Consider the following 24855-nt stretch of genomic DNA (forward strand, 5'->3'; position numbering starts at 1 on the left):
AAGCTCATCCAGAGATGGTAATGCCAAGCGCGACCTATGCGACTCCTGAAACATCCGGGCCGACTTACCAGGACGTCTAGTTACCTCCTCCGGAAACTGTAACGCCTCCCTCATGGCTCCAATAAAAGCCTCTGCACGGCCCAAAAAAGAGGCAGAGTGCCCCTGCCGATCCTCCTTATCCGAATCGGACATCTCCCCATCTGAGCTTGAAGGGGAACCCTCCATAACAGAGATCTCAGAGTCGCTGCGCGGGGAGGGCAGTACCGGCCTGTGGCGCTTCCTGCCGTGAGAGGATCTAGCTGACACCCAATAACCTAGAAGGTCAGACAGGCCATCAATAGAACGAGTGAGGGCCTCCATTTTGACCACTGCCCCATCACCGAAACCCCCGACCGCTGCGCTTGACGCCGTCGAGGACTCCTGCGTGTCAGACACGCGAGACTGATCCTGTAGCGGACCTGGGAGACGGTCCGCACCTCCTGGACCCTGATCTGACATGCCCTCACACAGTATATGGCAGGTTAAACCTGTCAGTAAGTAGGACAGTGTGGTTTCTTAAAAGAAAGCTGAAGGGTTAAAGCTCTTAAAGAGAGAGCTACCCCAGCTGACCCCCAATTAAGGGATAACCGCCTAATAAGGGGTTAATGTCGCAGACTCCCCACAACCTCTGTGAAATGAAAAGGATGTGCGAGCCCCAGACAAAAAAAGGAACCTCTATATGAGGTAATAGCTGCAGGACAGCACAGTCTGCCACCTTATTGTGCCTCAGAAAGGTGCCCTGCGCTGAGGGGGTGAGGGGTTAAGCTTCTGCCCTGACAGGCAGAAGCGACTCACCCAGCTGGCCACGGTGCAGTGTTCCTTCGGTCTGTCGGGAGGAGGAGAGTGAGGAGCCCGATGGAAGCCGTTCAGTAATGGCCGCCGCGCTGTGAGGAGAGAGAAGCCGGAAGAGGAGGGGCAGGAGAAAGCGCGCGCTCAGAGCGCTTCCTGCCCGGGAAGGCGCGAAGCCACGCCCCCCGCCGGCTCCAAAAAAGCACGCGCGACTCCTCTGCTCCTGCCCCGCTTCCATGTCCTGCAGGCATCCACCTGCGGACAAAAAAAACACAAGTCACCACCTGAATACATGTAGCAGCAGCCGCTGAAGCACTCAAAACACATTAACATGCTGAGTACTCACCCAGCTGAGCGCCACAGGGACCCCCAGGGATTTGTGGCGCTGTGCCCAAGCTTCCCCCCAGGGCGGAGAACGCAGTGACCCCAGATGCGCGGTTTGAGTCCCCGCCAGGGAAGCATCCCTCATCCCCCGGGGCCGGCAGGGTTCTGCAGGGACCTCTCTCAAAGGGTAATGCAGATCCGCCAAGGGAGGGGTGGGGGTCCAGCAGCGCTGAGACCCCTGAGACCTCAAGACCACGGGGGTCCAAGTCTCTGTCCGATAAAAATAAAAAAAATTTCTGAGGAGCTGCTTCCAGCAGCGACCATCCTCTGTGACCTCAAATTTTAGACTGGAGAGCTGGAGTAGGAGGAGCCCAAGCTGGAGGGGCCGGACAACACTTTTTTAATCTGAGGTGTTCTATCCTGTGTGGGCTCCACCTACCCACTAGTAATGACTGTGTCTCCCTTCCTTCCATCTGCTGCTGAAAAACTTGTGTTTACTGCACAAGTTATTTTATATTTTGATAGATTGGACTTTAAAGGATATGACGATACAAAATGTTTAATTCTTTTCACCATTCTTAATGGTAGGAAAGGGGAGGAAATTAAAAAAATTACAAAAATTTAAAATTTAGAATGTTTGGATCCCTCATAGTATTGCCACATATAGCAAAAATGAGGTTTCCCATGAAGTTCAGCCTGTGGTCGAGCTTCACAGGAGTACACAGATGGCAGTGATGGGGCCATTAGCAGGCCACCAGCAGCCATGATAATCGATCAGTACCCTGCAATTGTGTTGTGGTGGTGGTGGTGGTGGTGGGGGGCAATGGAATCCAACGTGATTACACACTGGCTGTCTCTCCATTTCAATGCCACTGTCTGAAATTGAGAGAGTATACAACTTATACAGCAAGTATTTGTTTTTTTTTTTACCAAGAAGACTTTTATCAAGGGATAAAAGTTGTGACATATCCATCATTTGAGGCTGACTCCTTGTGCAATCCACTTTAAAACATATAGCATAAAAGGGCTTCAGAAATATAAATTTAAAAGCCACATCAGATTTTAAAACTTCATAAACCATCATAGGTTTTATAGGTAAAAAACAGATCGCACTCTGATGTGAAGAACTGGCATCTGAATAAGCTTAGATTTGTCTTGAAAGCCACCTTGAATTTTTCCACTTCATAAAATCTGTGTGAACATATCTGAACAAGCTCCTAACAATTGTGAAGGCAGCTCTGGCAGTGACCGGAGTACAAACCGTGATGCAACAAGATCAGTAGAAATAAAGTGGTCTCTTAACCCCAAAGATGATGCTCGGAAGTGAAGAAGTAATGGTGTGATGTAATCCTTGTGACTTGCTAAACAAGGTTCCTTTGTGTGTAGGACTTGTGATCTGTGCCAGGGTACACATCTGCTGTCACAAGCATGGCAGGGCTGTAAAACAACATTGTGGCCGGCGGGCAGCTGAAGAGGAATGCACACTTGTGTCAGGAATTGAAAGGGGATCTCTGATACTCAGGCTGCAGGAAGAAGAGACAGAATAAGGGATCCATATGTCACAATCAGGCTGTGATCTCTTTGTCAGTAACCATCACTGCGTCAAGGGAAAAAAATATATATATAAATGCATATACAGTGCAAAGCAGATGGGTAGTACTTGTGTCAATGGGCCACAAGTGGAGCACACTGCCTCCGTGTCTTCTCCCTATAGTGCATCCTAGTGACATGGTGTCCAGGTAAGTGATGCACCTGAAAGCCCACAGAAGAAAACAGGAGTCATCAATGTCTACCACATGGGTCAGAAAGGGTTCTCTGCCCAGCCTGCAGCTGCACATCCCCATGCAAGAGCTGCAACGCTCTGCACCTGCTGAGAATCAATCAACTGTTATAGCATCATGGGAGTTTAATATAGTCACCTTACAAGAACTGTAATTTTTTTTTTTTATTATATTGCCAACACAGGACAAGAAGGTTTATTTTAAATAGATTACAATTGTTATATAATGTATTTGGAAAAAAAAAACAAAACCATGGAACAAATGCTAACTTTGATCAATTTGTATTCCATGTCTGAGCAGGTAAACACTTTTTTGGTTATACTTTTTAGGGCATTTGCCTTCCAGCATAATCAGGCCATTGATGGTTCAAACAGTTATAGTTATGAACATGAAATTAAAACATTTTATTTAAAAAAGTTATGCCCATTTTTTTGACATGTTAGAGATATCTATATAATAAATAATATAGTTAAGATCAATAAAAAGAAGATACCTGCACTTCATTGCAGTGCAGACTGTAATCCTATTATGGCAGACACAAGGCCAATCATTAGGTTCCTACTTGCTAAAACATCTGCACCCCACAATCATTTTTTGGGGGAAATTTTGGCCGCTGTGACAGATGTAACCCTTTAGTAACCATGTGTTTGAGTGAAGCCAAGATACCAGACAAGGCAGATTTTCTATAAAAATGGGGCACTTCTGATCTGTCCCCAGTCAAAGGGATACTGCTGCATTTCAGGCAGGACAAATGCCAAGACAAGCGCCTAATAACCGACGTGTTATTCGGCAACTGCACCACCTGGCATGCAGAAGAGACCGATTGAATTGGAGTGGTGCTGCAGAACCCCTTTACGGAGGAAGGCTAGCAGTATTCAAAAGGGAGTGTGGAGGCTCATGACATTGATGACCAGTCCTCAGGATAGGTCATCACTGTTTGATATTTGGAGGGGGGGGTCTTACACTTGGCAGCCCCCACGATTAGCTCATCTGCAGTACCTGACAACAGTCGCTAAACAATAGAGTTGTGCCATTTCAGTAAGTGAGCCGCTAACAGCTGATGTGTGGAGGTGTTGAAACCCCACCAAAATGATAATTATGACGAATTCTAAGGTCATCAATATCATTAGCCCAGAGAACTACTTTACATCCAATTTCAAGGTTCAGGAATAAAAAGACACAGTAGGAGCAATGTTCACTCTTGAAATACAGAAGTTTTATTTAGAAATGGCTTAAAGTAGAAAAACTTGAGAAAGTAGAACGAACAGAGGGACAAAAAATAAATGGTACTAAAATTAAGAGAAATTGAAAGAAAAAAAAAAAATAATAAGACAAACATACTAAGAATTAAAGTCTTAAAAAAGGCCACAAGAGATTTAGAAAGTGTAGCACTGCAATGTCGGTGATGGCTTGCTACCAAGACAACACGGGCTCGATTCTTTCTAGTTTTTTTCATGCATTACACATTACCTTTTTATCTTATCCAATAGTTTGTAAACAGAAATAACCAAACCATCCTTTCCCTCCCCCCGGAGTGAACAACCCAGTGATCTGGGAGGATACAGCAGATACATACAAGACATTGAGATATTAAATAATAATACGTTGGCAAAATAAAGTTATACAATTTAAAAAAAAAAAAAAGTGACAAGGGGGATATATAGAGGGGAGGCTTTAGAAAATCCCAAAAAGCATCACCAAGCCTCGGTAAAAATTTCAACTCATTTTATTCTGGATATATATATATTTAATTTATTTCTAAACTTGCATTACCCTCAGGGGCTGCCAAAGGGGTCTGCATGCAACGATGCCATCTGACAGAAAGCAACAAGATGCAAGAGGTAGAGGCAGCCGCACAAACCCATTCCTCTCAGCATCTAAGAGTGGGAGCAGTACGCCGGTGGGGGAGCTCTCCTACTACTTTTTGCAAGCATGAAACGATTAAGAAGAATGCGTGCCAGCTTCACAACGAGCTCGGGGACTCGCTAGTGGTGCGCTCAGTAGGCTGGGTTGTAGATTCTTAGGCTTCGATATGAAAGCACGTGTAAACTTCTTAAGGCATTTTTCGTCTCCTAGTCGCTAGATTTGATCTCACTAATGAATATAAGGTTTTGTTACACGATTTTTTCCCCCCGTTCTCCCCACTGCACGCTTCAATTTAGCAACAATTAAAACATTCTTTTTCAGCAACATCTCAACCTTCTCCAGTCCTCAAAACATTCCCGTAAGAACGTTAACAAATAAAGAACACAATACATTAATACTTTTCTTCGCTACAAAATGAGACATCTCCAAGGTCAAACCACTGTAAAATGAGTGAAACTTTGGCAAAGTACACTTTCAAAAAGTGAGGTGCTGAGCCAGCCCTCTAAGAATGTAAGGGATATTTTACAGTTAAGCACATGATTTGGGAGAGAAACAAAAAAAAAAAAATATATGATTTCGAAAATGACTGCGTGGTAGGAGAGCGTGGCTAATATTCTTCTTGGTCTTCGGGGGGCGCATCTTCATCTGGTATGACAAAGCCCTCCTGAAAAAAAAAAAAAAAAAAAAAGAAAGTGCTCAGGAAAAGAGTTACCCTCTGTTTCCCTTTACAAAAATTAGACTATAAATTACTGGTTGATGTTAATAAAGGGTTGTTTTTAAGTGACCTCTGCTCAACCACACTGGGTAGCTTACTTCCTAGAGCAGTCGGACCCCCACCTACTAGACTTGGGTGACTAATTGCATATATGGATGGCATTTCTTAGCAACCTATAAAAGAAAGTAATTTGTCCATTACCCATAAACTCTGAAGGTACAAGACAAACTCACGTCTGTGGCATAAAGGATCTCTATGATCTTCCGCAGCACGGGGTCACTCTCGCCTTCGTTCTCTTGACAGATCAGTTCAATATTTCTTAGCTTGCCGAAATAAAAGTCTCTTTCTTTCTCTAAGTCTTCAACTGTGATTTTCAGGACATTTATCTGAAAAATGAAACTTCTCATAATACTGTGCATTAAAAAAAATAAATCTTAATATGAGAGATTCCCTTTAAGGGGCTTTGTCAGTAGGATCAACCCCCCTAAGCAGTCTATATGGGCATGTAGGTCATACGAAGCTGAATAAAATGATACATTTTAATATCTGATGTCCTATTCCAGAAATCCTCATTTTTCTTCATATGTAGATTAAATGTTAAGATCTATGGGTAGGACATAGATCTCCCCTAGAAAGTGCCTCCAGAGCAGGGGAACATTACCAGTGTGAGACACGTAGACGAGGAGAGCCGACTGTTCTTACATGTCTCACACTGGTAACTTACCATTTCATTTATAATAAGCTCTGGAGGCAGATTCTCAGGGAGAACCATGTCTGGCCCATAGATCTTAACAGCTCATTTACATATTAAGAAAAACATGGATTTCTCTGGAATAAGACATCAGATCGCAGATATCAAGGTATCATTTTATTAAAATATCCTATTACCTACATGCCCTTATAGACTGCTAAGGAGGGTTGATTCTACAGACATATTCCCTTTAAAGTTCCCCTCTGTTACATACATGATCTTCGCTGCATTTTATTATACAAGCCCTCTCAATATGCATGTCCAGAGGAGAACCGCTTTGATTTGATACTTCCATTTCACTCAATGGCTTCTCATCATGCAAAGGAGACAGTCTAGTAATGGAAGCAACAGGGGACAAGCAAGTATCCAACAAAAACTGACACCAGTTAGCTACCTGTTGAACTAGCTCTGCAGACTCCTCTTCACCATTGCCCACAGGTCCGGGCCTCCTGCCAACTGCCGGAGCAGGTTTGTTGGTTACTGCAGTCCTCTGGGCTGTGACGGCCCTCTGTGGAGCTGAGAGAAAAAACAATAATAATCATAGCAAACACTGCAGCTCAAGAGAGCACTCCGCTCTGCAAAACCATAACCCAGGGCCTATCCTGACACCACCAAAAATATGTGCACCCCACTCCCCAACACCGGTATGTACCAATTCTGGCCATTTTCTTTAGCACGTCTGTCTTGGTTGGCTTTGCATCAGCAGACTCATCTGGAAGAGGTACAGTATTCACCAGCATCAGACACTTCCAAAGTGATAAAGGCAAAAACAAACACCCAACAAAGATGGAGCACAATTCTCTAGTATTTTTTCACGTCCAGGTGTGAATGGCAGATTTTGCTCTTTTGGGTGTAGGATTTCTTTAGTCCCTTTAGCCCTGCTATCACAGTGTAGTCAATCACTGTGGTGGCAGGGGGAAGGTTAAGTTAAAGTTCTCTAGGAGTCTTGGCTGCATTTCATTTACTCATGAAATTACTGAAACAAATTCCGTGGAATAGTAGACTATATATCCCCTCTCTGTCTTCTCCATGATCAAGAGAAGTGATGGATCTACACGACATTGTGCTGGAGTATTGTCTGAGAAGCTGCAGTGACTTTTCTGCCACTGCTGGCTAAGATCTGGGCATACAGATCAACATGTGGAAATATGAAAGTCTTGGATAAAACTAGACAACTATGGATGCCCTATTCTAGAAATAGTGACATAGCCCTCTAAAGCCTGACCATGGAATAGCAGCTCAGTCGTATTGCAGTGAGTGAGGCGGAGTGGCAATACTACACAACCTCTGGACAGATGTGGCAGTTATTGGAATCAAGCAATATTGGATACTTCTGAACAATCCCTTTCAGAAAAGATTCTCTCAAGATCATTACCTCATCATAGGATAGATAAATGTATGATTTATCAACCTTGAGACCTCCATTACTGTATACTGCAGGTCCCAAAGTCCCCTTGTGAAGAGAGCAGCAATGTGCATGGTGGATCACCGCTTCAGTCACATGGGAAACATAAGACCAATTCTTATGGTTGATCACAGCGGCTGGTCCCCCACTGATTGGACAGGGGGAAAATGTACAACGGAAAGGAGATAAATAACTCTGGTGGTATTAACCCATTAAGGAGGAAAGCTTACTCCTCTTCTCTACAAATCACACATCACCACTTGTTTTCTTGACCCAATTCCATCTCCTCTCCACCCTGCTTATTCCAGCCCTAACCCATCACATCAATCTATCATCCCTTGACCAAACCTCTACATCTAGCCCTCATTTGCCTCCAAACTTCTTGAACACCATGTCCACCTCTCATCTAACTTCGACAACCTACAATCTGGCTACCGTCCCCACCACTCCACTGAAACTGCCCTAACCAAGAAAGCAGGGCTGTGCAGTCGGTAAGCCAAACCTCCGACTCCAACTCAGACTCCTCAATTTCCATGACACCCTCATACATGGCTCATGTTTAAGTGATAAATTTACTGTAGCACAGATTCATCTCAGCTAAAAGTCTAGACCTTTAGATCAGGAATAGGACAGACATCTATAGGACATTTCATAACTTTCCCAAATTCTTATGAAAAAATATTCCCCACAAACTGCATTGAACTACTGTACCCAATTTATTATATATTTTAGGAGTTGGAGTCGGTCCATTTTATACCGAATCCACAGCCCTGTAAGAAAGCCAGACAATTCTCTATATTCCTCTTTCTTGATCTGTTCTCTGCCTTCGACACAGTCGACCATTTGCTCCTTCTACAGATCCCCTCTTACCTTGGCATTAAAGAATTTGCCCTCTTCTGGATCTCCTCATAACCCTCTCTCTGTCGGAGTCCCTCAAAGCTCTGTCTTGGGACCCCTAATCTTCTCCATCTATACCTTTGGCCAGGGACAACTCAAAGTCGCACGGCTTCCAGTATCATCTATACACTGACAACACTCAGATCTACCCCTCTGCTGTGCAGAATCCCAGAGTGTATCAGCCATATCCTCCTTCTCATCACGCTTCCTAAAACTCAATGTGCAGAAAACCAAACTCATCATCTTTCCTTTATCTCGCCTAACCCCAACTACCACACCCATCACTATATAATGCCCTTCTCCTGTACAGAAGTCCACTGCCTCGGAGTAACCCTCAACTCCACTACAAACCGCACATCCCCGCTCTTAGCACCACCTGCAGCCTCCAACTAAAAAAACATTTCCAGAATTCATGCTTTCCTCAACCTACTAAAAGGTTGATGCATGTCCTCATCTCCTGCAATATCCTCCTGTGGCCTCCCAACAAACATTCTCGCACCTCTCCAGTTCATTCTTAACTCTGCTGCTTGATTAATCCACTTCTCCCCTCTGCAAATTTCTACATTGGCTCCCAATTTCCCAACGGACACAGTTTTTAAACTACAAATTGACTTATAAAGCCGTCCAAAATCTGTCTCCTCCATACACCTCTAAATTAATCTCCCAATATAATTTCACACAATCTATGGTCTACTGCCCCACATCCTGTAGACTAAGACCAGAAGAGCAGGGGGTGCTACTGCCACTTAAAATCTAGTTGTTACGTATTGCCACCATAAAAATTAAGAGGCTGACGTGTGGTATTGTGCCCCTGAATACCCCACTGAAGTAAATGGAGCAGCAATATCACACACAACCTGTGACATACGTGGCACATTTTTTGGGAGGAAACAAGTAGGGTTTTTCACATACAGAACCAACGCTAACTCCATAGGAGGATGGGGTCTTATCCTTGTTGCAGCTCCAGATTGCCACCTACCGATCTAACAAGTTTCAGTCACGGTTTGTTATACTTGACAACCCCTTTCAGATGTGTGACCAACATGTACATCACATGTCGGGTGAAGACGTAAAAGCAGCAAAGCCAGCTCCAATGCCACATGCAAAGTTATGGGAATTTTTGTGCCATCATTCAGTCTCTACACAAGGTATGGGGACTGCTTCTTCAAAGGGGCATTTCAATTGAGTAGCGAACAAGAGAGCAAGTAATGCCCAGTCTCCCAATTGGTGGGGTTACCCCCTCTCCCATAAGATTGATAAGCTATAACTATGTGGAAAACAAGTCAAAGATTTTGTGGCCGTTGGAAGTACTACAATCTGACCATATGCAAAGCTTGCACCCCATCTCTAAAAACAAAATAAGTTCTGTATTTTAGGGACTCCAGAGGTGCAGAACCATATAGTTCAGTACAAAAGAAAGTCCAGGTGTCTGAGATATAATACATACACCAAAAAGCAGCCATATTATAGCGGAATAAAAATCACCAAAAGCATTAAAAAGCAGAGTGGCTAATTGCCAGTACCGGAGTTTGTGGTTCCCATTGGCCTCTTGGGCTTGTTCATGACTGGAGTGGGGAGGACGGGGGCAGGGGCAGATTCTTGTCCTTGTCTAGCAGCAACGGGGTCGTAGTCTTTCCCATCGTAATTTGCGTCGAAGAACTTCTTAAACCACTGTACAAACTCAAAGTTATCCTGGAACTTCCCCTTCACCAGCTTGTCCACTGGAATTATCTACAAAGAGGTTATTCAATCACTGGCTGGAACATTTATGCGAGAATGAAACATCTAATCAATATATGCTCGGCCCTTATTCACGTTTTAATACTAGAGGTTAGATCCATCCTGATTTGGGTACACCTTGACGCTGGTGGGTTGGCTTTTACACTTTTTTCTCCATCATCAAGAATGGTGTTTACCTAGTACCCCATGTTATTTATATGAGGTACTGTTTTTACTTACATCAGGGTATATGTTTATTTTGTTTCTGTCTAATCAATAGAAGAAAAAGACGTGGTCACTGACAAGTCACCATCCATTAGGACTTCAAGAACAACAATACATTGCCCCATGATGGATCCCCTACACAGAGCAAATTTCAGATGAGCACAAGTTCTTTTATAAGACTGGCGTTCAGCACGAATACTATTCTTTCCAATGAAGCCATTAGGCTGCTGTGAGAAGTCTCTTGATTGGCATACCCCTTTAAACAGCATCCAATCTTCTGACTTCGCACTGCTATGAAGGTGGGCGCCAGTTTGCATTAAATCTTATGACAGAAGTGGGACGCTGTTTCTAGATCACAGCAGAAGCCCCTGTATGGTGGGACGCGCTACCTAGAGAATGGACATTAATCGGACTGCACTGGCAAGTTTATTTATGTCTTATATCACCAATATGGGGATTAAGAGCATGGGAACATTAACCCTTTATTAGTTGCATCTGCTAAGGACTGGGGAATCCTGTGCCTGTTCCATGCTGGCCATACTCTGGGCACCACGTCAGGATCACAGCTCGCAGGCAATGTAGCAATGACACAATGGTGGCAGGTCAGCGCTGGTTGTATGATGTCTGCCCAATATGCCACACATAAGGTCACGTTGTACTCACTTTGTCCACGCCCATCTTCTTGAAGCCGGCTTGTAGCACTTTGAAGTTCTGGATGTACTCGTGTTCAAGTTTGGCTTGAAATTTCACTTTCTTTAATGTGACTGATCCGGGAAACAACATGTCCATAAACTGACAATATACGCTACCTGCCAGGAGAAAGTAGGACAAGCATTAATAGCTGCACATCCAGACTCCGCACCGCTCCCACAGGTCAGACACCCGAGCCAAGGTGCCAGCCACTCGTCGTGTGATGCTCTTTAGCCAGTCACATAAGGAACAAGACTTACAGTGTGTGCTTAATGTATGCGGATGCCCCCCCTTTACAGTCTCAGAAAAAGTGACAATGTTTTTTCATGATACATTCTACTTTATGACAGAGTTAACTTTAGGTTGATATTTTTCATTTGTGAAAATTTTCAAACTTTTAAAATGTTTACACCCATAAATCAGATTGTTATATCGCACAAAATTAATGAACAACATTTCCCAGACGTCTACATCTGCATCATTTTTTAAACTTTTTCTTCGGAAGTTAGAAGGTTTAACAGTTAATCAGCAATTTATCCAACAAAATGTACAATTTTTTTGTGACAATAGCACGTTTTAGATGACTTTGGGGGGCCTATATGACATAAAATACCCAAAAGTGACACCATTCTAAAAACTGCACCTCTCAAAGTGCTCAAAACCACATTCAAGAAGTTTATTAACCCTTCAGGTGCTTCACAGGAATTAAAGCAATATGGAAGGAAAAAAAAACATGTTGTTATTTTTGTCCCCAGAAAAATGTTACTTTAGCACCCCCCCCCCCCCCCTTATTCTTCGGGTCAGTAAGATTACAGCAATATCACATAGATAATTTTTATATCACTTTTCCGCTTATGGCGGCTTATTTTTTGCAGGGCATTATGTCGATTTCAGTGAAGTTGCCGTCGCAGGTGCTGAAGCCTGCGCTGAAGAAACAAGAAGCCAATGCCCATAGAAGGGTGGAAAAGTAATGTGGAATATCGCAATTGCAGGCGCAGTACAACCACTAGACGTCCCAAGGCACCGACTGGCAAAAGGTACGCAAATGAAGACCGGAAGAGGCGTTTTCATTAAGGGACCACACGCCCCAGAGCCTGGAAGAACGCATTAACAAACGATTAAAAGATACATTTATGCACAACAAGACAGCAGATGTGAGGCATACAAGTATGACTATTTTAAATATTCTAGAACCTGTATGCCCATATTAATAGGTTAGGTACTTCCAAGGGGGTGACAGACTTCCTTTAAACACACACACACACACTGTATGGGACTTCAACTTTTATTACTCTGATCGCTAGTCTCATGCAGTGCAATACACATGTATTGCAGTGCATGAAGACTGTCAGAATGCCTGTTAGACCCCGCTTCTGGCTGAGTAACAGGCCACCATAGCTGGCAGACCTAGAGGTCATCATGTGACCTCCGGCTGCCATGTCAACCCTCGGCTCCCCCTGTGATCACGTCGTGGGGGTGCCAGAGCACAGAGAAGGAACCCTCTCCTTCAAACTTCTAAATGCTTGCAGGACTCTGGGGGACCCGAGCGCTGCAAGACCTCCGACCGTAGAGAATAGTCTGCGCTGCACATAGCCCAGCAAGCACGAATGTTTATTTAGCATCGGTGGTCGTAAAGGGGTTAATGTGCTGGGGGTTTCTAGTGATGTTTAGAGGACCTGTACCAGAATTATTCCATGGCAGGAGGGGGTTCCAATTTGTGCAATGCTTTCCTCTTTTGATAGTCTCCTTTTTCTAATTTAATAACACTGTTGATTTTGCTTAAGAATTCAGCTACCGTGGGGAAAAGGGTGGGTTTCTCTGATCTCACCAGTGGAGAGCCAATAACTTATGGGCCCGAAATAGGATGTGAGAAATGCCAGCTTCAACAGGGAAGTCCGTGTCAGGCTATCAAACCAGGGCTGTGGAGTCTGTATAAAATGGACCGACTCCAACTCCTAAAATATATAATAAATTGGGTACAGTAGTTCAATGCAGTTTGTGGAGAATATTTTTTCATTAGAATTTGGGAAAGTTATGAAATGTCCTATAGATGTCTGTCCTATTCCTGATCTAAGGGTCTAGACTTTTAGCCGAGATGAATCTGTGCTACAGTAAATTTATCACTAAAACATGAGCCATGTATGAGGGAGTCGAAGTCGTGGAAGTTGAGGAGTTGGAGGTTTGGCTTACCGACTCCACAGCCCTGCATCAAACACCCCCAAAATACACATCTGGGGAGTCGCATGGGGCTAGCCAGCATTTACTCTAAGGGATAATATGCATGAGGTCTACATCGGAGCTTTGCCACCCGGGACAGTGGACTCGACATATATGAAGCTGACACTCGAATAGCGAGTCTACTAGAGGTTAAGAAAAGAATTTCCCACCACTTCAGAGATATCCCTCATATCTGATTACCACTCACTTCACAATTAATGTTTTTAGCATCTAGAAAAAATTTGATTGTCTGTAAATTATACAGTGCCTACAAGTAGTATTCAACCCCCTGCAGATTTAGCTGGTTTGATAAGATGCAAATAAGTTAGAGCCTTCAAACTGCAAACGAGAGTAGGTTTTATGAACAGAAGCATAAATCTTACAAACCAAAAAGTTATGTTGCTCAGTTGAATTTTATTAAATTTTAAACATAAAAGTGTGGATCAATTATTATACAACCCCTATGTTTAATATTTTGTGGAATAACCCTTGTTTGCAATTACAGCTAATAATCGTCTTTTATAAGACCTGATCAGGCCGGCACAGGTCTGTGGAGTTATCTTGGCCCACTCCTCCATGCAGATCTTCTCCAAGTTATCTAGGTTCTTTGGGTGTCTCATGTGGACTTTATTCTTGAGCTCCTTCCACAAGTTTTCAATTGGGTTAAGGTCAGGAGACTGACTAGGCCACTCCAACACCTTGTCTTTTTCCCTCTTGAACCAGGCCTTGGTTTTCTTGGCTGTGTGCTTTGGGTCGTTGTCTTGTTGGAAGATGAAATTACGACCCATCTTAAGATCCTTGATGGAGGAGCGGAGGTTCTTGCCCAAAATCTCCAGGTAGGCCGTGCTATCCATCTTCCCATGGATGCAGACCAGATGGCCAGGCCCCTTGGCTGAGAAACAGCCCCACAGCATGATGCTGCCACCACCATGCTTGACTGTAGGGATGGTATTCTTGGGGTCGTATGCAGTGCCATCCAGTCTCCAAACGTCACGTGTGTGGTTGGCACCAAAGATTTCGATCTTGGTCTCATCAGACCATAGAACCTTGAACCAGTCTGTCTCAGAGTCCTCCAAGTGATCATGAGCAAACTGTAGACGAGCCTTGACATGACGCTTTGAAAGTAAAGGTACCATACAGGCTCGTCTGGAACGGAGACCATTGCGGTGGAGTACGTTACTTATGGTATTGACTGAAACCAATGTCCCCACTGCCATGAGATCTTCCCGGAGCTCCTTCCTTGTTGTCCTTGGGTTAGCCTTGACTCTTCGGACAAGCCTGGCCTCGGCACGGGAGGACACTTTCAAAGGCTGTCCAGGCCGTGGAAGGCCAACAGTAGTTCCATAAGCCTTCTACTTACGGATGATGCTCCCAACAGTGGAGACAGGTAGGGCCAACTCCTTGGAAAGGGTTTTGTACCCCTTGCCAGCCTTGTGACCCTCCACGATCTTGTCTCTGATGGCCTTGGAATGCTCCTTTGTCTTTCCCATGTTGACCATGTCTGAGTGCTGTTCACAAGTTTGGGGAGGGTCTTAAATAGTTAGAAAAGGCTGGCAAAAGAGATCTTTAATCCACACATTTGAAGCTCATTATTCTTGGTGCCTGAACTACTTCTTAATACTTTAGGGGGACCAAACAGAATTCTTGTGGTTTGAGGGGTTGAATAATAAATGACACTCTGAATTAACTTTTTACGTTTTTTAAAAAAAAAAAAAAAAATTTGCTGCAGTGCATTTCCCACTTCCAGGCTGATCTACAGTACAAATGTCACAATGCCAAGTTAATTCCGCATGTGTCAACCAGCTAAATCTGCAGGGGGTTGAATACTACTTGTAGGCACTGTATTAGCCCTTCCGCTACATTATTTCTATAAGGGAATAATCCTCTACCGTCATTCTATTCTAGTCAGAATGTCCAAGCTGCATCTATTGATAAGATGTTTTAAAGGGGTAATTTAAAAACTCCAGTTGCAGTTGTTCACGTCTCCGTGAAATAAGTGCAGTCAGGCAGCCACTTCCATCCTCTCAACTACTATAAATTTAGTCTGGTGTAACCCCTCTTTACCAAAATCGGATAATCTAAATGTAGTGCAAGCAATGCCTTTCCCCTGTGACAGGTTCCCTTTTAAAAAGAAAAAAAAAAAAAAAAAAAAAAGGAAACCCATCATGTAATTCATGCTGCCCAGACCACAGGCAGAATAAATCATATGTTGGTTGTATGATTGCCGCTAGGTATATTTTCCCCAGAAATGCTCTGGTATTTTAGAGAAAATCTAATTAGAAGATCAAGCAGGGGACCATAGCTAGAGACCAGACTAGTCTGGCACCATCCCTAGCTGGATTCTCCTGCAGTGTTACAGGCAATTGACAGGTCATTCCCTCATGTGTACATAGAAAGACCTGTCAATCACCTCTAGCAGCGCAGCGCTGGGAAGAGTCAGTCAAGGTAGAGTCAAACTAGCCTAGTCTCCAGCTATGGTCCTCAGCTGGATATTCTAATTATATTTTCTCTGAAATGCTGAAACATTTCAGAGAAATACACCTGACTGCAATCAGGATCTGATTCATGCTGCCCGACATTTGGCCAGCATGAATCAGATGACCGGTTCCCTTCTCTTTTGGGACTATAAAACTGATGCCAAATCATTAATGTAGACCATACGTGTCAAACCCTAGCTCACGGGCCAAATCCGGCCCTCAGGGTGATTTGGCCTGCGACGCCACATGGAGGACTATGTGGAGCCCATTAAAGTGTATGAAAGGCTGTATGGGGATCACAGTTGGGGCATCATACTGTGTTGGGGGGGGGGGGGGGGGGGTGACCATACTTTGCCAGAGGAGTTGAGGGAAGGGTGGGGGGTACAGTAGGGTCATCATACCGAGCGTGTGGAAGGTACTGTGGAGGAATTCATTCTGGGGGTATCACACTGTTAGGGGCGCACTTATGTTAGCATCATACTTTATGAGGACAATGAAAGGGCAATCTAGGGGCTTCGATAGGAGGAAAATTACTTTGTAAGGGCTGAAAAGTTGTGAGACATGCTCTTCTGTGACCAAACCAAATATTAACTTTTTTATAGGGGGGGGGCAATTAGAACTTCTGCTATGGGACGCAATGATTTCTTTGACCGCCCCTGCCCTCAAGGAAATACACAACGGTAATGTGGTCTGTCTCTTAAGTTTAATTAAAGTGTACTTTGTTTGTGGGACAACCCCTTTAAGTTTGTTACCGTACTAAATAAGTAAACTTACAATTGTACACTTTTTTTGTAATAAATAATCAAAGTTGGCCGGCGACTTTGTCAAAGTTTTTAATTTTGGCCCTCTGTATTTGAGTTTGACATCCCTGATGTAGACAATGAATATCACATCGTTTGGGGGTCTGAATTCCAGCACTCCCACTGAGCACTGCAGTTTACTGAAGGGGATGTGGTGCTTCAGCAAGAGATGAATCCCCTTCATTGTCTACCATGCAAAGCCTTGTACAAAATATTACAGCGCAGTCCCACAAACACCAGTTTTGGAGTCCTTTAATCCTTTTATGACTGCCTATACACGAGTTGTTTTTTTTTTTTCCTTTTCCTACTTTGGCTGTAGAGGGACTGTTCCTCAGCATCGGAAAAGCCCAGTCAGGCATCCAGTGGTGAGAAGAGAAACAATGCTTACCACTGCTGCCTTCCGTATTTCGGAATGAACAGAGCCAAGGGACAGACCCAACCGTTATGGCAATGTAAGTCAGTCCCACTGACCATGAATGGTCCGTACCATCCAAGCTGTGCACTGGGTCAGTAGAGATCTTTTTTGTTTAGCTTAAGAGTGTTGGGATTTATTAAACATTCTTTGTTGGAGAGAGACCATCTATTGGGACAGTGAATATGTCTAACTGTATATCTTTCTGGGACAATGGATTATAGTTAAAATGGATTTTCTGGTCTAAGGCTACAAGTCTGCAGTAACTGACTGCAGACTTGTGAATCCTCACAACACAAGAACTAAGGATTTGAGCAGCACTTGCGCGTGACCACAAGTATGTGATTTGCATACATGCGGTCACGTGCTAACTACTTGGTCCGACCTCACTCAATGCAAGTGTACTGAGCAAGGCCGGATACAGTCTAGCACAAAATTTGGCCAGAAGTATGCAAATTGCATACTTGCGGTTAAATGACTGCTTACTACTAGAAAATCCTCATAGCACACAATGTGAGGATTCACAAGTCTGCAGTCAGATTGAATGCAGACTTGTAGCTTAAGAGCAGACAACCCTTTAAGTAATTATGCGAGTTGGGATTTATTGCACTTTCCCATTCTTCTCTTTTTTCTGAGACAGTCGAGTTCTCTTTGGGCCAGTTTATAATAATGGATATTCCTTTAACTTTGGACTTTTTATAATTGTCTGGAATTTTTTCTGGTCCCATTACGCTGTCCTATATATTTATATATTCATGACGGCGGTAATCCTCATTTATTCACATATGGGTTTTCATATGGCCAGGTAGAGTATACATTAGGGCCATTTAGGATTAGCCTACGCTGCGTGGGGGTGCCATATCGTTACATTTAGTGTGCCAACCTCCGCAGTAAGGTAGGGACTTCTAGGGTTGTGCAAGGATAGTGAAATCACAATATCTCCCCAGCCTTCCTTTACTATTTACAAAGTATTTAAGCTTTAATTGTTAACAATAATATTTGTTTTTCTTGCATGTTAAAACCATCTGATTCACCAGATGGTATATATCCATTTGAATAATTTAGTGTGTTTTTTTATTTTTTTTTTATTTAATTTATTTTTTTTTAAGTATTTTTAAAAAGGTTATCCACTATCTTTACATTGATGACCTATCCTTAGGATAGGTCTACAATGTCTGATCGGCCGAGGTCCAGCACCCCCACCAATCAAGTGTCAGCGGCAGCGACCACCGGAAGTACTCACTTGCTAACCTGCTCTACTTGTAGTGGCTGCCACAGGGTACTACACGTCCACCTCCTATTGATTTGAATAGGAGGAGAATATGTAGTACCAAGCCCCGACAACTACAAGTAGACCGAGTAGCTCAGCAAGTGAGCCCTTTCGGCCAGCGGCCACTGCCGCCGACACCGATGGCAGCTAATCGGCGGGGGTGTCGGACCCTGGCTGATCGGGTTTTGTTTTCCTTGGTTTATTATATATTGGCCCCTGCATACAATTTTTTGTTGGTTTTGAAATCAGTAATCGGACCCTCCGAGATCAGTAAGTTATGTAGCCTATGGATAAAGTTGTTATTGAAGGCCAGCCCTTTTAAAGGGCTACACGCCGAAAGGCCACTCCATTTTGGAAGTGTCGGATCATCAGATACATCTAGAAACCTTCCCTATAAAGGAGGCAAATATACCCAGCAAGTTCAGACCAGCAAATCATTTTTTTATTGTTGCGTAATCTGGGAGTGACGGCGCTGGAGTCATGTGGGCAATACAGGGGAAACGTCTGGAGTTCTTAGACCCCACACACACACACCTCACTCTACAGCTGAAGCTAGGACTGGATCCAAACATGAGACAAAGCCTTTGATTATACTCCTGGCTCCAAGGCGGCAGTGTATGACCTCGTCCTATAGAGTCAAGGGACAACTGCAACTCAATGTACTCCTAATAACCAAGGAGGGGGTCCTTCATAAGCTGAGGCATTCAGACAGGTCTCCCAGCGTACAGCAACTATTGCAGGGGAAATCTATGCATACATGGTATATAAAAAGCGCAGCAGCACTCCATTATGGCCAAGATACATAAAGACAAAACCATTTGATTTAAACTGTGTTATTACTCAATGAGCTTTACTTACAAAAAAACGGAGGTTCTTAGCGCATAAATTGGCCAATTCATGTGTGCCCATCAACAGCTGCAAGGTGACCTCCCATCTGATGGGTACTACTATATCTTTTTACATATGCATACATGGTAGCTATATGAAGGGCTGCGCACATACTGCTCAGATCTGATGAGGCCCCCTGTCCTAGCTACTTTAGTGAATAAATGACTCTTATTTACAATGACACATCTTCACCAAGAGCAAAGTGGTGCATTGATGATTTTGATCGGCGCAAAAAGTAAAGGCAATGAGATCTGAGGTGCCCTTTGTTAGTTGCCTCACTGCAGGGACTTGTGTAGCCCTGTGTAATCTATTCATAGACCCATGGAGCTACCCGGCTGTACAGCATGGAAGAACCAGACCCAGGAGACCACACCAGAGAAAAGCAGATCTGAATGTGGAGGTTTACTACCATTCAACCATAACGAGAAGTGAAGAAAAGGATATTTTACCCACTGGAACCATTCACTAGGAAGCCTCCCGGGTAATTCTGTACCCTCCCCTATATAGCGGCTCATACACATCTCGGCCATTGCTAGGTACCAGCAGTATGGAGAGTCCTGGTTACCATGCACTGATGCTTGTTGGGGGGTATTCCACCCCACACGTCATAAAAGCAAACAAAACATCCAACTTTAGCACAAAAAGAACCGAAAGGTCTGGTGCCAAATGCTCAAAACTGAACCCATCCTAAAACTTGCGCGTACACACACACACACACACTTATGGTCAATGTTGCACAACAATGAAATTATTTGTTCCTGGATCTTAGGAAAGACAAGCTGCCACTATAGCTGCAAAACTATTAAATTCAAAAACAAAGGCCAGCGACCAAGGGTCTCTAAAGGTAGACACAATGGCCTCTGTTCCATGGCAACAGCACAGAAGCCAAACTGGAGAGGGCAACAAAGCTGTACCATAGATGGTCTATACAGTGGAGCCACTCACAGCCCATCTAACCCAGCAACTGAAAACAACCCAAGACATCAGGCACCGTGGCACATTTCCAGGAACATAGTGGTTGCCAGGCTTTGGGGATTTGCCATGTCCTGACTTGTGGAAACCAAATCAAAAGTTTTATAGAAAGAAGAAAAAAAAAAAAGCCTCAACATCTGGGCATAAATGCAGTTAAACTTTTGATCTACAGTGATTTGTTAAAAGGGGAGAGGGAATGAATACATACATCACATTGACTTACCTGAACCCAAATATGCTCAGTACTGCTGCCCAAATAACCCCACTGGTTTTGTGGTGACCTGCTATGGCGGGTCACCGCTGCAGCCAATTGATCGCAGGTACTAAGGCAACAATACCAAGTGGGGGGTCCAATAGTTGGGAGTGTAAATATACTTTTTTTTTTTATTGTATTTACTGACCAATACAGACCCATTAATGAGTTACTGATGGCTCAAAATGTATAATGTGGCTATGGTGGCATTTTAGTAATTGATACTGCTGTAGTACCTGAAACCCCCCCAGTCCAATTGAACCAAACACAAACCACCACATGGTCCTTTGGTGAAGTAAGTACAATTCAGTAGTGATGGGGTATAAGGGGGGGACGGGGTACAACAGGTCAGCCATCACCACACTCATGGCAACGTAGTGATATAAAAGGAGTTTGTGGTCCAGCTCCATGGTGGATCTCCCCCGCAAGCCCGTTTCACAACAGCAGTAGGCAGCAATCCTTACAATCATCGTTCACACCACTGACATCAATCTTCCCCAAGAGAAGACGAGGGCTTCTACTGATTATTATGACCTCCCTACAGGGACTGTTCAGAAGAAACACAAGGCCAAAGGTGGGTAGCCTTTTAAAGCTTTAGCACCCCTCCCACAAACAAAAATCTGGTGTTCTTCTTACCTGAACACAGATGTTCTATCTTGGTCAGGTTGAGCTGCTGAGACTCATTGATCCAGGCAAGCATGTCATGACGACTTAGATTGTCACTTGTTACTGACGTGGAATAAACATTGACAGCCATTGTTCTGGAGGGAGAAAGGTGGAGATCAGGAATCAAAATGCAGTAATCATGTGCCCGCTCTTGCACCCCTGACTACAGATCACTACATTCCCCAGTCTCCTCAAGACTATAACCACCACCGTCACAGGAAGAAAGAGAAACCCTGACCAGATACTGCTCATTATTCTTCCTCTTTTTTTTTTTAGGCCGGTTTCAGAAGGTCATAACATCCAGGCACAATTTTGTTGTACTACAGTGGTCTAAAGTTTGGGTCTTGCAAACAATACAGATACTAAAACATGGCCATTACAGCCATCTAAAACCAGACTGTGTGTCTTAGAGGGAACCTGTCACTAGATTCATGCTGCCCAAACCACAGCCGGCATAAATCAGGGTCTGGCTGCACAACAACATTAAGAGCTGTCCCATAAGCATCTTCTGACTACAGATAAGTGTAGGATTGCTGGGACCCCCACTAATATCGTGAGGAGCACTGGGTCATGCATGTGCTTCACTTCTGACCTCACACTGGAGACATCATACCCCCTCCCCCCCACCTCCACATCAGTCAGATCCACAGCGATCATATGACATGTCATGGTTATGCATGCTGCTTATCAGACAACACCTTTTATGATAGAGTCGTCGAACCCAGGCTCCCCATCTCACAAAAGTTGGAAGACGAACAGTCATGTTGAATTTCTCCCCACCCTTTACTTTGTTCTAGTGCACACATGGGATAGATCTGTCAATCAACTAGAACAATGTGGGCAGAAGCCAGCCATGGGTGGCACCAAACCAGGCAAGTTATTCCTATAGTCCCCGACTAGCTCCATAATAAGAGATATACACATGATTACTGGGGATCTGACTGATAATGAGAACAGGAGTCCTGAAGGCTCCAGTGAGTTCAGAAGTAGTGTACATGTATGACCTGAGCTCCATTCATGGTATCAGTTGGGATCCCTGATCCTGTAGACAGAAGCTCCTTATGGGACAACCCTTTTAGATTTATGGCCAGCTTTACCCAATTCCTCAGCACTGGTGAGGTGGGCAGCATCTTGTCTCCCACCCAGTTCTGACTTCCTGTACGTATTATGGAGAGCAGTGATGGACTAGTGCACCACAGATTAGGAGACCTGCAGATATATGGCAGACCATTCAGCAAAAACTGAGCCGCTCATCCCAGAAGAGGGGCACACAAACATGGGCAAGCTTCAGGACCGGGGTTTAATCCAACAATGCAGTAAACTCCCTTCAATAAAACAATATGGATTATCAGAATGTGACAGTATATAAGACTGCAATGTAAGGCTAGAAAAGCTTCAGGACCTGGAACCCAACATGCCACCACAAGGTCATAATCGCAGGAATTTCTGCTTCCTGTCTTGTGAAATTAAACATTAACCTAGATTTATCAGATGCCGAATTAAAGGACTCTAGGAAATACAAATTCAGCCAAGATGGCGACAGATCCGTCTCATGTTCTTCTTGGTGATCTGAATATTGCTGTCTGCAGTGAGATTCTTGCTGACTAAACTGTCAGAACCCATTCTAAAGTGAGGGGTCACTCATCCATCACAGCGCTATTAATGGAAGAAACGATAACAGGGTGGAGAGAGAATAAAGGGCAGATAATGGGCAATGTACCGGGAGGTGAGGGGGTAGTAGGGAGCAGATAATGGGCAACATACGGGGAAGAGGTGATGGGGTAATAAGGGGAATAATGGGTGATGTACAGAGAGGAGGTAATAGGGGCAGATAATAAGGAGTTTGTCCAGGTTTCCTCCTACACTCCAAAGACATACTGATAGGGAATGCAGATTGTGAGCCCCAATGGGGACAGTGATGATGATGTGTGTAAAGCGCTGTGGAATTAATGGCGCTATATCAGTGAGTAAAATAATGGGCAAGAAGGTGAGGGTGTAATAGGGGCAGATTATGGGTAATGTACAGTGAGGAGGTGACAGCATGGCAGATAATGAGAAATGTACATGGAGAAGGTAATAGTAGCAGATAATAGGCGACGTGGTAAAAGGGGCAGACAACAGGCGATGTATGGGGAGGAGGTTGGGGGTAACAGGGGCAGACAATGGGTAATGTACATGGGAGGAGGTGAGGGGGTGACCGGGGAGTGGGAGATAATGGGTGATGTACAGGAAGGTGAGGGGTAGTAGGGGACAGATAACAGGCAATGTACAGGGAGATGGTGAGTGTAATAGGGAGCACCTAATAGGCGATGTACGGGAAGGAGGAGAGGGGACAATAGGTGGCAGATACGGGGCAACGTACCAGAAGGTGAGGGGATAATAGGGGGCAGATAACGGGCAACGTACAGGGAGAAAGGGAGGGGGTGACGGTGGTGACAGATAACAGGCGACGATAATGGGCAATGTACAGGGAGATGGTGATGGGTTATATGGGGCAGATAGTGGGCAATGTACAGGGAGATGGTGATGGGTTATATGGGGCAGATAGTGGGCAATGTACAGGGAGATGGTGATGGGTTATATGGGGCAGATAGTGGGCAATGTACAGGGAGATGGTGATGGGTTATATGGGGCAGATAGTGGGCAATGTACAGGGAGATGGTGATGGGTTATATGGGGCAGATAGTGGGCAATGTACAGGGAGATGGTGAGGGGCAATATGGGGCAGTGTACGGGGAGGAGGGGAGGGGAACTATGGGGTACATGATGGGTGACGTATAGGTGGTGTACTCGGGGCAGATAACGGGTGCTGTGAGGCCAGTAGGGGGCGCGCAGTGGCCGCGGGAAGGACGTGCCGGTCTCCGAACACATCACTGTGAGGTGCCGGAAATCTCAGCTACGTCTTCGGTAGTCTCCGGGGGGACATCGTATGAAGAACGCCTGGCCAGACCAGCAGCACGCCGCCCCTACCGTCCACACCCAGGCCTTCCTTCCCTCTCTCCCGCCGCTGCCGTTACCTTGTACTGTGTCGTTCAAACCGGCCTCACCCGTGCTGATGTCACACGCCTGTAGAAAAACGTGCCGTGCGGAGTGACATCACCTCATGAATAATTTATACGTCGGACAGTTGCTAGGTGACGCTTTGTCTGGAGCGGAGAAAAACCACACCCAAGCATCACGTGACAAGAGTGAGAGGAAGCTAATTCAGCACTCCAGACGTCATTTCCCCTGTCCCGGCCACCGTAGCCATTTTCCTAAAGATTCACCTTGTCATATAATGGTATGATAGGCTAAACAAAGATGGCGCTGCTGGTGCTTACCGCTGAGAGAGGTAGAGACACTTTCGTCATTAGTGGTGTGTTCCTCTATCGGCAGCGGGTGCCGGGCTGGATGTGACGGTTGGCAGGCAGATTCCGGCGGACACTACCGCATTGTCAGGCTGCTGGGCGGGGCCGTGCGTACTGCAGAGTAACGCCCTCCTCCTGTGTCATACTGCAGAGCTGCACGGACAGGTGACGGCCACTGGGGGCAGCAGAGCGGCTGTTACCTCACAAGGAGCTGCGCCCTGTGCACACGGGGAGGACGTGCGGCCGGAAAGTTATCAGTACGTCCGGTTATGTCACCACGTGAGGCGTGGAGAAACTCCCGTGTCTGTGGCTCCACATTGGGAATGCTAATATCCACACATTTATGTCTGAC

At 44.7% G+C, this 24855-nt stretch overlaps 1 protein-coding gene across 2 annotated transcripts; it reads right to left on the minus strand.

Moving 5' to 3' along the window:
• Positions 1–4127: 4127 nt before the first annotated feature.
• MAPRE1 (microtubule associated protein RP/EB family member 1) lies at positions 4128–24326 on the minus strand. Of its 2 annotated transcripts, none has more exons than XM_073682787.1 (7): positions 24174–24326; positions 21127–21251; positions 11175–11320; positions 10091–10298; positions 6660–6781; positions 5748–5900; positions 4128–5463 (listed from the first exon to the last, which is right to left on the minus strand). In XM_073682787.1, the coding sequence occupies exons 2-7, from the start codon at positions 21245–21247 to the stop codon at positions 5407–5409; spliced, it is 807 nt and encodes a 268-aa protein (XP_073538888.1). In that variant the 5' UTR covers positions 21248–21251; positions 24174–24326; the 3' UTR covers positions 4128–5406. The 2 variants fall into 2 exon arrangements, with proteins under 2 accessions (XP_073538888.1, XP_073538889.1); XM_073682788.1 differs by having other exon boundaries at positions 24127–24214.
• Positions 24327–24855: the final 529 nt, after the last annotated feature.

The sequence above is a fragment of the Phyllobates terribilis genome, unplaced genomic scaffold, assembly GCF_046119375.1.
Source record: "Phyllobates terribilis strain yellow unplaced genomic scaffold, ASM4611937v1 Scaffold_5__5_contigs__length_657084704, whole genome shotgun sequence".
Lineage (NCBI taxonomy): Eukaryota > Metazoa > Chordata > Amphibia > Anura > Dendrobatidae > Phyllobates > Phyllobates terribilis.